This window comes from Perognathus longimembris, chromosome 15 (assembly GCF_023159225.1).
Source record: "Perognathus longimembris pacificus isolate PPM17 chromosome 15, ASM2315922v1, whole genome shotgun sequence".
NCBI lineage: Eukaryota > Metazoa > Chordata > Mammalia > Rodentia > Heteromyidae > Perognathus > Perognathus longimembris.
The window spans coordinates 17,367,927-17,384,465 of NC_063175.1; the positions used below are offsets into that span (position 1 = coordinate 17,367,927).

General features: G+C 42.2%; 1 protein-coding gene across 1 annotated transcript in view; it reads left to right on the forward strand.

Annotated features, from left to right (window-relative positions):
- Positions 1–13,746, forward strand: part of LOC125364126 (coiled-coil domain-containing protein 146-like) — a 116,002-nt gene extending 102,256 nt beyond the window's left edge. The window contains exons 13-18 of the mRNA XM_048363577.1: positions 2,283–2,507; positions 4,198–4,426; positions 7,345–7,473; positions 8,042–8,179; positions 10,437–10,685; positions 13,524–13,746. Coding sequence (XP_048219534.1) covers positions 2,283–2,507; positions 4,198–4,426; positions 7,345–7,473; positions 8,042–8,179; positions 10,437–10,685; positions 13,524–13,727 — 1,174 coding nt within the window. The 3' untranslated portion in view covers positions 13,728–13,746. The remainder of the gene's footprint in view (positions 1–2,282; positions 2,508–4,197; positions 4,427–7,344; positions 7,474–8,041; positions 8,180–10,436; positions 10,686–13,523) is intronic.
- The last annotated feature ends 2,793 nt before the right edge of the window (positions 13,747–16,539 follow it).

A 16,539-nucleotide genomic window follows, 5' to 3' on the forward strand; every position in this document is an offset into this window, starting at 1 on the left:
AAAGACATATGAAAAAATGCTCTACATCACTGGCCATAAAGGAAATGCAAATCAAAACAACATTGAGATTCCATCTCACCCCAGAAAGAATGTCATATATCAAGAAAACTAATAATAACAATTGTTGGAGGGGATGTGGCCAAAAGGGAACCCTACTTCATTGTTGGTGGGAATGTAAACTGGTTCAGCCACTCTGGCAAGCAGTATGGAGATTCCTCAGAAGGCTAAATATAGAACTCCCCTATGACCCAGCAGCCCCACTTTTGGGTATCTATCCAAAAGACCACAAACAAAATCACAGTAATGCCACCAGCACAACAATGTTCATGGCAGCACAATTTGTCATAGCGAGAATCTGGAACCAACCCAGATGCCCCTCAGTAGACGAATGGATCAGGAAAATGTGGTACATATACACAATGGAATTTTATGCCTCTATCAGAAAGAATGACATTGCCCCATTTGTAAGGAAATGGAAGGACTTGGAAAAAATTATACTAAGTGAAGTGAGCCAGACCCAAAGAAACATGGACTCTATGGTCTCCCTTATTGGGAATAATTAGTACAGGTTTAGGCAATTCATAACAGAGCATCACAAGGCCCAATAGCTATACCCTTATGAACACATAAGATGATCCTAAGAGAAATGAAATCGATGTTGTGGAAACAATTGTTATATCACAGTTGTAACTACTCTCAATGTCTTATTTGTATCTGTAGCTTCTATTATTGATGATGTTCTTGTATCACCTTCCTGTGGTTGTACCTACACTATCGCTGTAATCTTATCTGAGTATATTGGAAACAGTGTTTATGGGTATTGGAAGTAGGAAATTCAAAGGGAATACCAAATTTGAGAGACACAGGGTAAAAAAAGAGAAACAACTACAAAAGCAATACTTGCAAAAATGTTTGGTGTAAGTGAACTGAACACCTCCGGGGGGGGAAAGGGGGGGACGGAGGGGGGTATGAGGGACAAGGTAACAAACAGTACAAGAAATGTATCCAATGCCTAACGTATGAAACTGTAACCTCTATGTACATCAGTTTTATAATAAAAACTTTAAAAAAAAAGAAAGAAAGAAAGAGTCTTTTAGAGAGCTGTAAAACCCCATTTCAAACACTTGGTTTCACACCAAACCTAAGTGTCCACAAGCAAGTTTTATGCTTCTGTTGGGAAGGACATTTTAGTGAATGAAAACTTGCAGTATGCAAATATGTTTACTATGATGGCTTGATTTTCATTTGTGCAGTAAACAAGAAAAGCCTAAATTTGGTCACTTGCATTTGAAGTTAGAAATGATTAGTCAGTCTCCACCAATTATAAGGCATCTATTGTGTTTATGGGAAGCGATTTGACAGAGTGGTAAAGAAAGTGGCTTTTTAGCCTGACCACATCTTAGCTGTGTTCTGGAAAAGTATTGCTTTTCTAGGCTTCTTATTCATAAAAAAAATGTCCTTACTTTTGGCCTTTTATTTCTACATGAGCTAATGTATGTAATAACACTCATCAGGATCATGATATCTGGCAGAAAGGTGTTTTTATTTAGTGTTTACCATGTACCAGAATCTGTTGGACTCTTTTGCCTATGCTAGTCTCTGGTTTTCCAAGTCTACACAATATAGGCTTTTTAATTTTTCCTTGGACAATTAGAGAGTAGTGGTGGCTGGGTACCAGTGGCTCACACCTGGTATGAGCTACTACCATGTCTGCTGCTTCCTAACTTCAGGGGAGGCAGAGATTGCAAGGATTTCAATTTGAGGACAGCCCGGGCAAAAAAAGTTCACACAACTCCATCTCAATAGAAAAAGCTAGGTGTGATGGCATGGGAATATCATCTCAGCTACAGTGGGAAGTAGGACGGGAGGATATAATCCAAGCTAGCCTAAGCAAAGAGCAAGACTATTTGCCAGAAGATGTGGGGGAGGGAGGGAATGTGAATATGATGGTAAAGACCAGAGGGAGGGAGGGAGGGAGGGAGGAAGGGAGGGAGGGAGGGAGGGAGGGAGGGAGGAAGGGAGGGAGGGAGGAAGGGAGGAAGGAAGGAAGGAAGGGAAGGAGGAAGGAAGGGAGCAAGCAAGGGAGCAAGGAACCAAGGAAGCAGAAGGGAAGGAAGGAAAGAGGATGAAGATAAGAGAAAGGAGTTTATGTGCTGGTCTGTATGTTGGAAGAGAGAGATTAATCTTTTCAGCTCATTTGTGCTTGTGTTTAGGAAGTTTCATTGTTTTTAGAGGAAGAAAAGAAAAATATAACATCCTCCATTGTCCCATTATTTTAAAAGAAAGCTACAAAATGCCATGCGGAAACACACCAACAACCTCACCATCCGAGAGAGCATGCAAAATGATGTATACAAAATCATGGGAAAACTGCAGGAAATGAAAGAGAAGAAGGAAGCTCACTTGAACAGCATGGACAGACTTGCCAGCCGGATCACTGCCATAGAAGAAGAGACAGCACAGCTTTGCAGAAAGTATGAGAAAGCTGTTCAGAGGCGAAATGAAAGGTAAAATTCAGGAGCAGAATGCCTGTAATCCTAGCTATTCAGGAGCCTGAGTTTTGGCAAACACAATTCAAAGCCAGCCCAGACAGGAAAAGTCTGTGATACTTTTGTCTCCAATTAATCACCAAAACGTCAGAAATAGTATGGCTCAAGTAGTAGAGAACCAAAAAGTTAAGGGACAGCACCCAGGCCCTGAGATCAAGCCCCAGTACCAGCACAATCAATAAACAAATAAATCAGGAACCTTGTGGGAGAATATGCAGGGATCCCTTTAGAGGTTGCCCCTTTTGTACCTAGATATGAAAGGAAGTAGTGACAGCCAGTGTACAGTAAGCTTTCATTAGCCTTTGAAAGGAATGGAGTTGTGTGTTTTGCCTAAAAATAAATGCTATATTTGAAAGTTAAAGGAGCAAAGAGGAGGGCTCACTTGAAGATCAATCTCTTTTTTTCAAGGTCCCACTGAGGATGCCTTCAATAACATCAAATGCTCTCCAAATCACAAAAATGTTTGGAACTTGTGTCCATTTTGGTGGCATGTTCTGTTTTACCATTCACCCAGTTCATTTTCTCCAGTAGTAAATTAGACCTTAGGAGTAACACTTATTCTTCCCAGCTATAAGCATATCATTAATTAACTTGCCATTTGGCAATTTCCCCCAAGCTGCTTGTACTCTGAGAAATTGGGAGTGAGCTGTAGGAATGGCAGATGGCATTGGAGGTTATCATGAAGCTGTGCATGCTTCTTCACCGATGGCATTGGAATGCCAGAGCCTGAAAACGCGAGCTGATAGGGAAACATTACTCCTTATTTCCACTGTCATGAGAACTTAATGGTGACAAGAGGATTTCACAGACAAATGTGACAAAATATAGAGCTATAGTTAGCAGACACAGCTACCTGAATATGTGCTTGGAGGGAGGACAAAGACATTTAGAGACATTGGAAGGTAGAACTTGGGTAATGGGCTATGCAGATGGTGTGGGAAAACTTTCAGAGTCTTTGAAGGGGAATACTTTATTCTAAATGGCTAATGGATGTTTTCTCTGGCTTAAGAAAATTTCGATTTGGATCCTGACACAACTTTGGCTCAAAGGCACAAGGCATTTGGGCAAACAATATGTTCCCAGACCCTGGTCACACCAAAGGTGCTGGAATTAGAAAATTCTTACTTTGTCTATTTCCAGTGGCCTCTGCCCCAGGAGGGGTCTCCCCGCCCCCACCCACTAGTGTGGTTACAAAGAGCAGATTTTCGCCTGTTTATAAGGAAATTAGCATCAGAAATATTTCATTTTAAAATAACTTTCTGGGCCTGGCAACATCTGTAGAGCAGAATCACTCCAGGAACACATTCCCTGTCCTCTGCCTGGTGATTCTGGCAAGGGTGGCCCAAGAAATGGGACTGCAAAAAGTCAGACATGGAATCATCATGCTCATGTATTGGAAATGTGATTCTATCCTGACCTAGGACAAGCTGGGGCTCTACAGAGACCCTGTGTCCAATTACATGATGGCCTCAGAGTAGAAATGCTAAACCTTCTTGCCCCAGAAATACCCAGTGTTTAGTTTAACCGGGAGGTCACTGGCAAAGAAACATCTACTCTCTCCTGGAAGTAGGCTGTGCTGATGTATTTTTATGACAAAAATCAGAGGGAACCACAGTGACTCTTCCTCTTCCTCTCAATTTGATCACAGTGGCATTCAGCTGATGGAGCGGGAAGAAGAAGTATGCATTTTCTATGAAAAAATAAATATCCAAGAGAAGATGAAAATCAATGTGGATGTTGAGATCCATAACCTGGAGGAAAAGATCCGATTCCTGAAACTGAAGATTGCTGAGACACAAAGACAGATTTGTGTGACACAGAAGTCAGTGCCAGTCAAGAAGTCCTTGGAAGCCGACCTGGCTGTGGTCCAGAGACAGGTGGGAGAGCTAACTATGGGATCTTCCTCAGTCCACTGTGTGTGTGTGTGTGTGTGTGTGTGTGTGTATGTGTGTGTGTGTGTGCTCACATGCATGTACATGCTAGTACTGGGGCTTGAACTCAGGGCCTCTCTTTCTTGGTTTTGCCATTGAGGGCTGGTACTCTACCACCTGAGTCATATATTCACTTTGTGGTTTGTGCTAGTTCGTTGAAGGTAAGCATCTCATGGACTTTCTGCCCTGGCTGGCTCTGAACCATGCTCCTCAGATCTCATGATCTTGATTAGCTAGGATTACCTGTATGAGCCACCAGCACTGTACATTGGTCTTTTTCCCTTTATTAGTTTGCAGATGATATGAGTTCTTGCATGTAAACCAATCCATGATAGGTTGAACACTACTTCAGATTAGAATCTGCCCCCAGATGTCCCAGCTACAGCTTTATGTAAATATATATATATATATATATATATATATATATATATAGAGAGAGAGAGAGAGAGAGAGAGAGAGAGAGAGAGAGAGAGAAGGTTTCTTGGAATCTAAATTCTCCCAAGACTCATCACTAGCTCATCTCTGTCATAGCTTCAAACTTCAGTAATCTAGACTCACACTACCTCCTGTGTAATTCTGTTGTTGCTGCTCACTGGTAGAGCTTGAGGACCATCCAAAGCAAGAGATTATTTATTTGTTTGGAATAACATGTATCAGAGATCTTCATTAACATCTGTAATTCCTTCTTAATGGTTTCTGAGATGGGCCCTAGAGAAAGGACAAGCAGCACCTTCTAGTTAGTGTAAACATGTCATGGTCTTTCTTCTAGTGTTTGGTTTTGTGAGCCATAAGTGTTCCTGTTCATTTCTTAGTCACTGTAGCACAGATGGAGCTCCATTAGCTGATTGTCCCCTCTGCTCTTAGTATCTTCCTATGAGTTTACATGGGATATGCAGGCTCTGTATTATCATTCACTTATTCTACCAGAGTTGACTGTAAGCTTAAGAACAGTTGAACAGAAAGTTTTCTCTTACTCACCAAATGACACCTATTTGTCCACTTAGCATTCATCACTTTTTCTCTGAAGGACATGATGTAAAACCTCTAGTTTCAGGAAAGCCCTCCAGGGCTAGATCCTTGTCGTATCCTGTTGTTTGTTACAGTTAATGGGCTTTTTTTGTTTTCCTTTTTGTTTTTGTTTGTAGTTTGTTGTTTCTTCTTGGTCTTTCTCATTTTTTGTATCATTTTCAGAATTCTACTGAGACTTGCTTTTTTCTTTTCAGTTATTTGAAACAGTTTTTAATAGCACAACAGACTAACCCAGTATTATCATAGTCATATTCTTCTGTTCCTGTAATAGCTCTATTCCAGTGATCTTGGAAGTCTTATAAGCTATTGTAGGACAACTAAACTGTTGTAAACCATTTTTCTCAAATGTTCAGTGGGAAATTAAATCAAGGCACGTTTCTGATAAATAAGCACTTTGATTGTTTTATAGTTTCCTAGTTAACAAATTGAAGAAAAGGGAGCATTAAGTACTGTTAGTTCGAGCTAGGTGTTGTTGGCTCATGCTTCTAATCCTAGCTTTCCAGGATGCTGAGGCCTGGAAAATCACTGTTTAAAGCCAGCTATGGCAGAAAAAGTTTATAAGACTCCAGTTAACCAGCAAAATGTTGGGCTGAAGGAGCAACTCAGGTGGTAGAATACCAGCCGTGAAGCCAATTTAAGCCCCTTAGTTCAAGCCCTGTTAACAGCATCTATTAGCAGTAAGTATAATAAACCCCTAGTTACATATATACTTCAGCTCTTTATTACAGTCAATTAAGGAATATGGAAAGAAAGGAAGGAATAATGTTGCCATTTAAAATTCTTATCATAAGGAAAAATAATATCAATTAAAATTCTAAAACTCTACCTGTATCATTTTGGGGCATGGTCTAAAGCACTTTAAATGTATTGTCTCAAGTATATGATATTGGACCTTATCTTCCTATGAGAAAATCGAGAAGATTAAGGTTTAAATAAAACAAATAATTGCCTGCTTCCACAAATATTTGTGCAGGAAAGCTGAATATAATGTCTCCTGATTATAGTCATGGTCCTCATTTACTTTATATGAAACAAAAACCAAGAATGGCTACCATTCCCATTTGGAAGCAGCCATATTTATTCATCTATTCCACATCTCCATGATTCAACAACTACAGCTGAATAAGCTAATATGTTAAGGCTTTTTAACTTGTATATGTTTGAATGTATGTGTATATGTATATAAAATACATAGATATATATTTATGTGTATATGTTAAGATACATGTAAACACACACACACGGCTAAAACTTCTCAGGGTATAAGCTGTGGTAACCCAAGAGTTAGCATCTTTTTTCTTCTTTGGGATGCCAGCAAACATACTTCTAGGAAAGGATTTTAAAATGGAATCTACCATGTCAAATGCTAGCCCTGGTCTATGACAGAGCCTACAATGAAGAAGGGAAGGCCATCTGTTTTGAGCTCCACAACCACACAACATCCCATGACTACCACCTGCAATGGGAGGCAATGGAAGAACTATAACAAGATATGGACAGACTGCCTTCCCTGAAGACCCACACTTGTGACCTCCTTCTCACGGTCCTATGAGTGAGAACAAACACTCCCTACAGCCAGGTTTAGGTACTAGGATGTTAAGAAAACAGTCTCTTCCACCCTTGCCTGGTCCAGTCTTACTGAAAGACCTTCAAGAGCCTGCTTAGACAATCTTTAAGATTTACTGAGCTGGAGAGTTAAATTTAAAATTTAACTTTTGGAAGATATTTTTGTTTTTGAGGACTAGGGATGAAACCCTGGGGCCTTAGGTTTGTGAGACCAGCACTCTACCACTTGAGCTATGCCCCATCCTTAATGTTTGTTTCTTGTTTAATAGCTTTTCCAGTGTACAGACAAAATAAAAGACCTAGAGAAACAATTGATAAATACTGGGAGTGAGAACAGAGCCCGCCTCCTTCTGGGAAAGGATCCACCAAAAGAACAATTGATCAAGAAATTACATAAGGTAAACACATTCACATTCACTCAGAACTGTTTGTCCCTGTTGCCACATCTTCACTAGTGCCTGTTATAGTGTTCTCTGCTAGGCGGACCATCCTGACTGCCATGAATCTAGCCCCTGTGTGGTCCTTTCATTTTTAATCTAGTCTCAAATTCTAAGCTTCATTTAGACACTTGCCAGAAGAAGTCAAAATCTAGTGGTTTTAAGACGTCAAAGGCATCCTCTTCTTATAGCCCAATGGGCAATTTTGGCTTCTTCAATGGGTGGATGAACTTGCCTTTCTGTTCAGAATGGTAACATGGGCACCAGATAGCTAAAGCAGCAGAGGCAGGGGAAGGGGTAAGGGTGGGGGTTGGGGGTGGGTAATGGGGGGAAAAAAAAACCTTCAGATTTGAAGGGCCTTAGGGGCAGGACACTTTACTTGACTTATCCCCAACATTTCCCCAAGGTACAATGTGATAAGTCTTCTTTATTATGAGGTAGAAACCAGCTAGGATTTTACTTAGGGGGAAAAAAAACCCTATATCTTACATGACTTTCTTTTTCCTTATGAAATTGTCTTTAACTGTAGATGGAACTGTGGCTGGCTAAGAAGGAAGAAAAGTTACTAGAAAAAAATTTAATGTATGAACAAGTGTCTCGACTCACAGAGAGGCTCAGCAACAAAACTGAGGCTTGCAAACAGGACAGACTGGTCCTAGCCAAGAAGGTCTGCCTGAGACCCTGCCTTTTCTATCCTGCCTCTTCTCTTCTGTTACTCTTCTTTTTCTTTGTCCAGACTGCTTGATTTTTTTAGAGAAGCAATGGAGACATGAGGCTTAATGATGACAGAAATGCATCAAAAGGGAAATATAATTCAAAATTGTCATAAACACAAATTTCAATCTTGTTTCTTGTAAGAATTCATTTTATTTTGAGAAAACTTTTTGATGACAATTTACAAATTTCATTGAGTAGGACAACTACTCAAAGATTATCTTTGTTATCTTTGAAGATGCACAAAGTTAGTTTATAGCTCTTGCTGGGTACCAGTGGCTCACACCTATAATCCTAGCTACTCAGGAGACTGAGTTCTGAGGATCATGGTTTGATGCTAGCCTAGAGAGAAAAGTCTGTGAGACTCTTATCTCCAATTAACCACCAAAAGTCTGGAATGGAGCAGTGGCTCAAGTGGTAAAGCACCACTCTTGAGCACAAAAGCTCAGAGACAGCACCGAGGCCCTGAATTCAAATTCCAGTACACACACACACACACACACACACACACACACACACACACACACACACACACACACAGAGAGAGAGAGAGAGAGAGAGAGAGAGACAGAGAGATAGAGAGACAGAGAGACAGAGACAGAGTTTCCAGCTCTTTGTGACTGGAAAGCCTCACTCAGTGGTGGAGTAGGAAATACTACCATCTAGAACTCAACTAAAACCCACAGATGGAAGGGGAAACCATAGAAGAGAAGAGCAGCACCCTGACTGACTGCACTGTGGGGAGGGGCTGCTGCCCGGTTCCTCTACTAGTGAGGAAAGGCTGGTGATCTGGTATATCTGAGGTGAATGAACTTAAGATGCTAGGACTAGAGCTTCCAAGCTGCTGGGGGAATATGAAAAGCTACCTTAAACAAAGCAGCCAGCAAGAGGGAGATTGGACATGCAGCGACTTGACTAGAATCTGCCCCATGACCAATCAGAAGGTAGGCCACTCCCTTAGTCTCTGTGGTCCCTTGAGCCTCTCACCAGCATAGGGATTTCAGCACTTGTTACTGAACACTTGCTATATAATTCTTATACCCAGCATGAGGGCAGAAACAAAGAGGGAAGGAATTGTGCATACCACATGAAGCTCACACCATCTAGTGGAGAGAGACAGGAGATAATAGGTCACAGGGATTCCTGCACTCCAGAGGTCTGGAGGACATCAGTGGTTCCTCATTTTTCTGTTTCCCCAGTGTCTAGCATATAATAGACTCTAGGAAAATATCTGTGAATAAGTAAATAAGCAGTCCTGTACTAGAAACATGTTGGGCACACTAGATAGAAATAGTTACAAATCTGAGGCTGCTGTCATCATTTGTGTTTGACTTCTGCTCTGATGACTTCCACTAATAGTCATCATTCTAGTGGCACTTGTACAACTCACTTTACCTCATAAAATCAGAAACACAGACAGGTGCCAGTGACTCACATCTTTAATCCTAGCTACTCAGGAGGCTAAGATCTGGGGATTGTGGTCCAAAGCCAGACCAAGCAGAAAAGTCTATGAGACTCCTATCTCCAATAAACTACTCAGAAAAATCTGGAAGTGGCACTGTGGCTTGAGTGCTAGAGGCTAGCCTTGAGCACACAGCCTTAGGGACAGTGCCCAGGCCCTGAGTTCAAACCCCAGGACCAGCAAAAAAAAATGCAGAGTTATCTAAGTTCATGAGCTTTGCCTGAATTAGCATACCCATATTTCTGTAAATGATGCCTTCCTTCCTTTTGAAAAATAAATTTCCCATTCTCTTGGGGAAATTATTTTTTTCATGGTAATTGATTAGTCAGTGCTGAGGCAGAGTCTCTGCACTAGGCACTCCTAATGCCAGAGCTTTGCTAATTGTGACCACTTTGACACAGCCCACATCATGGCTGGCTAAGGAACAAGTGAACATGGCAGTTAGACCAGATCTTAGGCTCATGAACAGTCTTTTCCCTCTCCTCACCTCTTAAAGATATACACTAACCTATTCCCCTCAGTGCCATCTACCTTCTCATTTAGTAACTGGATGATTTTTTTCTCTGTCCTTATTCATAGAACCAGGGTATTGAGTTCAACACTTTATCTCTTTTAGCTCTTATGTATGAATTACAGCTAAACAGCTTCCTCCAGGCTTGAACACCCCCACCATTATAGATAGCCAGCAGTCTGGTATTTTCATCATGCAAAGTTTATATCCACTAAGCTTTGGTTTATTTAATTCTAGATGAATAGCTACCAAAAAAGGATCAAAGACACTACTGAAAAAACGAAGGCTCTTACTGCTGAGTTGTCCATGAAACAAGCCCAAAGTATGGAACTCAGAAAGGAAGCCAGAGAGAAAAAGGAATTGCTCTTCACTTGCAAATCCAGGATAGAGAAGGGTCTGCCACTCAATAAAGAGATTGAAAAAGAATGGCTGAAGGAGCTTCGAGATGAAGAAATGTATACCTTGTCCACTGCTGAGACATCTAGGGTAAGCTTTGGCTACCATTGTGTAAAGTGTGGATGGGCTATTTTTCAGAGCAGTAGTATTCTGATGATATATGTTTACTGCTCCTTATGTGAATGAAATGCTTTGAATTGTCTGAATTTGGAGTATTTATATATACATACTGAGATATTTTGAGGATATGACCAAAATCTAAATCCAGAACTCATTTATGTTTTATATACACCTTATATCCAGGACCTGGAGATTATTTTATATAATATTTTTCTACAATGATTTGGTTGCAATCCATCACATGACATTAAGTATGGAAATTTATACTTGTGACAGCTCATGTCACAGCTCAAAAATTTTAGGACTTTGGGGCATTTCAGGTTTCACGGGCTTTTTTTGAATTATGGATGCACAGCTTGATTGCAAAAATCCCACTCTACCATGCACATAGTCCCAATAATCATTAGAAACAGTGTTTGCGCTTGGCACAAACCTGGAATCCTACTACTCTGGAAACTGAGATCTCAGAATTGCAGTTCAAAGCCTGCCTGGGCAGCAAAGCACATGAGACTGTTATCTCCAACTAACCACCAAAAAGCAAGACGTGGAGTTGTGGCTCATGTGGTAGAGTGCTAACCTTGAGTGAAAGAAAGCTAAGACACAGAACTGAGGCCCTGAGTTCAAGTCCACTACTAGTGAAAGAAAGAGAGATAGAAAGAAGGGAAAGAAAAGAAGAAGAAAGAGAGGGAGAGAAGGAGGGAGAAGGGAGGAAGAAAGGAAGGAAGGAAGGAAGGAAGGAAGGAAGGAAGGAAGGAAGGAAGGAAGGAAGGAAGGAAGGAAGGAAGGAAGGAAGTTGGTTGTGCAAACTAGTCCAAAGTTCCATCACCCTCTCTAAAAAGTGCTTGACAATCATCAAGTCCAATCCCACAGTCTAAAATAATGAGCTGGTGTGGCTGAACACCATTGCCCCTCTCCCAGCCTGGCTATGACTAGGTTGGCTTTGGCTTTATCCATTGGTCACTACTCTATCATCAAACTTTTGTTCAGTTCATACTTAAACCCTCTGTGTTCATCTGCCTTGATCTCCACAGTATTTTGTGAGGCCTCCAGGCCAATGTGGCTGCCACAGCCTATATAGACACCAAACCTGTTGTCTGTATAGGCCTTTGCACACCACTTTCTCCTCCCTCCACTGACCAATATCTTCATCTATCACTTGATCTACCATGACCCATCCAAGGCAGCCACATCCTGAAGATACAGTTTACTCCTAGAGTGTCAAATAGATGTCTCTAAGAAGTCACAATCCTCTTTCCATCCCAGGAAAAAGGCACTTTCCAAATACACACTTGGAATACCTGGTCAGGAATCTGACTCGAGACTTCCATGCTACCTGCAACTATCCTTTAAGAGGCATTCAGAATTTACCTGTGGTACCCTGTTATTTACTTGTCTCCATCATGTAATGTTCTTTATGGTGCCATAGAAGATTACTTTCAGCAGCACAGGCAGAATATTGAAAACCTTAAGGCTCAAAGCTATTTTGTTCTCTGATTTCACTTTACCTTTTTTGTTCTTTTTGCCACTGTCTAGATTTGAACTTGGGGCTTCACACTTATTACACTTGTTTGCTTGGCTGGCACTCTTGCGTGATGCTTCCAGCCTATCTTTTTCCTTGTTACTCTGAAGATAGAGTCTTGCAGAATTTCCTGCCTGGCCTGGCTTTGAACAACAATCTTCAATATCTCAGTTTCTTGGGTCGCTGGGGTTATAAGTGTGAACCACCAGTGCCCAGCTGTACTTCATTTTACATCTCTTCTATTGTAACACTTGTTCATCAGTAATTAATGAAAATATATAATCCTGCCTTTGAATAAAATGTAGAAATAATAAGGACCTGATGTTGAAGTTTGAGTACAGTATATTTAGAACCCATCAAACAGTAGGTTTCTTTTCAGTTTGGTCATAAGTACTGGGGTTTGAAGTCAGGGCTTCACACTTGCTAGGCCGGTAGTCTTCAACCTTAGTCATGTGCTCAACCCTGTTTGATTTTGTTTTTCAGCAAAAGTTTCACACTTTTGACCAAGATAGCCTTAGACTGAGATTCTCCTATCTCTCCCTTCTGAATAGCTAGAATTACCAGCATAAACCACCATTCCTGGCTTGTTTTGGTAGGATCTCATGAACTTCTTGCCTGGGTTGGGTTCTGTGATCTCTTATCTATACTTCCCAAGGACCTAGGATACAGGCATGAACTACCATGTCTAGTCCACCTTTCATAGAAGAAAGAACATGGGGTTTTTTTTTATGTGTGTGTTTTTTGGTGGTACTAGGATTGAACTCAGGGCTTTTTGCTTGCTAGGCAAACACTCTACCAAACACTGTCTCTGAGTAAGTTTTGTGGTGGTGGTCGTGGTTGTGCTGGTCCTAGGGCTTCAACTCAAGGCCCAGACTCTGTCTGTGAGCTTTTTTGCACTAAGGTAATACTCTACCACTTGAGCCACAGCTCTACTCCTGCTTTTGGGTGGTTAATTCAAGATGATAGTCTCACAGATGTACCTGCCCTGATGGTCTTCAAACCATGATCTTCAGATCTCGGCTTCCTGAGTAGCTAGTATTACAGGCATGAATCACAGTTGCCCAGCATCTCTGTAAACTCCTTCATTAGCATGATGCTTCAGTGACACAGTGCATTCCAAGGAGATACAAGATGGGGGAGGGGAGGTACTACATCCTGCCTCCTGTTTTTCTGGGGCATATCAGCCAGCACAGCCTAAAGCTGTCAGACTCAGCTACACCCTTTATGAGCCAAGGATATGAAGTAAGTTTTGTTTTCAGAAAACTAAAAGAAAAACTTTCTGTTTGCAGGAGTCCTTAGAAAAAGAGACTCGCCTGTTGCCCAGTGGCTCGTACACGACTGCAGAGCAGCGTCCAAATGCCTATATTCCTGATGCAGAGGCCACGCTTCCCCTTCCAAAACCATATGGTGCTCTGGCTCCTTTCAAACCTAGTGAGCCTGGAGCCAACATGCGGCACATCAGAAAACCAGTTATAAAGCAGCTTGAGATCTAAATATGTGAACCAGCTCCAACTTCCCAAAGACAGGACTTCGCCAGGCTTTCTCACACCTAAGGCTGGATACCTACAGCACTGCGGCTCCATAAGGGATCACAGTCAACCACAGAGTGCCACAGGGTTCCTCTGACACACAACGCCTACATCCCACGTGATCTTCAGTGGGGCACGGAAAGGTCCCATGATTATGTCAAAGCATCTATTTTAATTGCTCGTGGATCTCTTTCTAGAGGTTACATTTCAGAAATATTTAGGAGAACATGTGCTGTAAGAGTATAAAATAAATAATTTGCCAAGGAAATACAGAAACTCAGAGTAGTCTTTATTAAATAATTAAATAAATATTGAGCTCCCTTAGAAATGGGTAGGGCGAATCCAAAGGCAGAGGGGAGTGCCGAGCTCAGGGGCGGCTTGCGCTTGCGCCCGTCCGCGCTGTAGGGCTGGTCTCTCCCCCTCCCTAGCCCGGACCAGTGGACCCGCCCGCAGGAGGAGGCTCCGTGTGGCCTGGAGCTGAGGCCCACCGGTCCCCGGACCAGGGTGAAACGGGGTGGGGAGGTGGGGAGAAGGAACGCGGGCTGCGCCGCTGTGGACCCCCAGCCCTGGCCCGCTGTGTCACACGGGCGGGGTGAGATGGTGGGGTTTCCGGGGGACCCCAAGCCATTTCCAGCCCCCATGGAGGTTCATTCACGCCAGCCTGCAAAGGAGCCCCCAGTGAAGAGAGCCCCTGTTGTGTGCTGAGCAAAGTCCTCCCTCAGAAAGGTCCGGTCTGCTACACAGAGATGGATGTATCCCCACTCCTCTCGCTGTTAATAACAGGTGCGGGCCCTCTGGAAGCTTCCAGGAAGGTGGGGAGTGAGGTGGGTTGTTTTGTTTTGTTTTGGTGGGTTTTTTTTTTTGTCCTGGGAATTGAACTCAGGGCCTGAGCACTGTCCCTGGCTTCTTTTTGTTCAAGGTTAGCACTCTAACACTTGATGCACAGCGCCACTTCTGGCTTTTTCTATCTATGTGGTGCTGAGGAATTGAACCCAGGGATGTATAAGGGGCAACTACTCCACCACTAGGCCACATTCCCAGCCCTGAGCTTCCAGTTAATTGCAATCACCTGTTCTCTCACTGCGCGTGAGTGTGAAATTCACATACTTGCCATTAGCTCTTACTTGGCTCCTGGGGAGGGTTTCAGATGCCTTTTTAAGTGAATTTAAAGAGACTCAATAGACAAAACACAAAGAGAAACAGACAGCAATATATTCTTAGAAAGCAAGGAAGACTATGCGGCCAGGAGCTACACACATTGGTTAGAAAAGTTGCAAAGAAATGTAAGGAGGTGAAAAGGGAGAGTTAGGGCCTGGTAATGTGGCCTAGGGGTAGAGTGCTTACATAGCATGTATGAAGCCCTGGGTTCAATTCCTCAGTACCACATATGCAGAAAAAGCTGGAAGTGATGCTGTGGCTCAAAGTGATAGAAAACTAGAAGCTCAGTGAGAGAGTTCAAGCTCCAGGAAAAGGGAGAGCCACCTGGGTGACTGTTTTGGGCGAGTAGAAAGAATTGTGGAGATAGATTATGGGAGGGTTCCTTAGATGGTGGGTGCTGACTGTAGAGTGCCACTCTATAGTTTCATTTCCTGCAGCTTTCTGTATTTGAGTTAATTTTCCAGATAAGAAGTTACAGTTGCTTTTTTGGTATGTGTGCACACATGCCAGTACAGGGCTTGAACTGAGGGCATGGATGCTGTCCCTCCGATTTTTTCTGCACTCAAGGCTTGGTGCTCTGCCACTTGAGCTACACCTCCACTTCTGTCATTTTGCTAGTGAGTTGGACCTAATTCAGGAGCTGGGCGCTGGTGCCTCTTGCCTATAATCCTACCTACTCAGGAGAATGAGATCTGAGGATCATGATTCAGAGCCAGTGAAAAGCCAGAAGTAGAGCTGTGGCTCAGGTGGTAGAATGCTAGCCTTGAGCACAAAATCTCAGGGACAGCAAGCAGGACCTTAAGTTCAAGTCCAGACCAAAAGAAAAAAATCTCCAGGACTTTCTTATCCAGGGTGGCTTGAAACTAGGAGCTTCAGATCTCAGCCTCCTGAGTAACTAAGGGTCACAGGTATGAGACAGTGGTGCCTGGCTAGAAGTTTTTTTTCCCCCTCTTCCTTCTAGTCTTGGGGAATTGAATTGAGCCCATAACCTTACACCTTTCTAGGAAAGCACTCTACTACTGAGCTACATCTCCAGCCAAAGATCTTATTGAAAGAAAATTGAGTATTTATGACTTGCCGTTTTATTAGTCTTGTTCATTATATCATTACATATGAACCTTATTATCTATAATTATGTTTATTATTATCTATAATTATGAATGGGATTTATAAACACCTTATTTGTATATTGAGCTAATTCACACATTTATTTGAATATTTGCATATGCATCCACACATCATCCAACTTGTATCTCTCAGCGTCATTTCTGTTTTCTTTTTAGGAGCTAAAGATGCTTTCTTACCCTCTGAAAGGAGTCAACCCAGCAATGGAAAATTTCATTCTCTGTGAGGATTGGCAGGGGAAATAAGACAATTGTCTATAAAGGGTAGCAGAAGGGAACAATCAACTTTGTGGCCATCCTTTGTATGGAAAAGTGCAAAAGACCAGAAATTACCAACTGGGTAAATCTGCTGTGTTTCCATCTGCCTTGGGAGAGGCAGCACTCCGATCAGAAGAGCAACTAGCAAAATGCCCATTGTGCTAGCAGATACCTGTAATCCCAGCAAGTTCAAGGATATCTAGTTAGACCCCGTCTCAAAAAACCAAAGGCTGGGA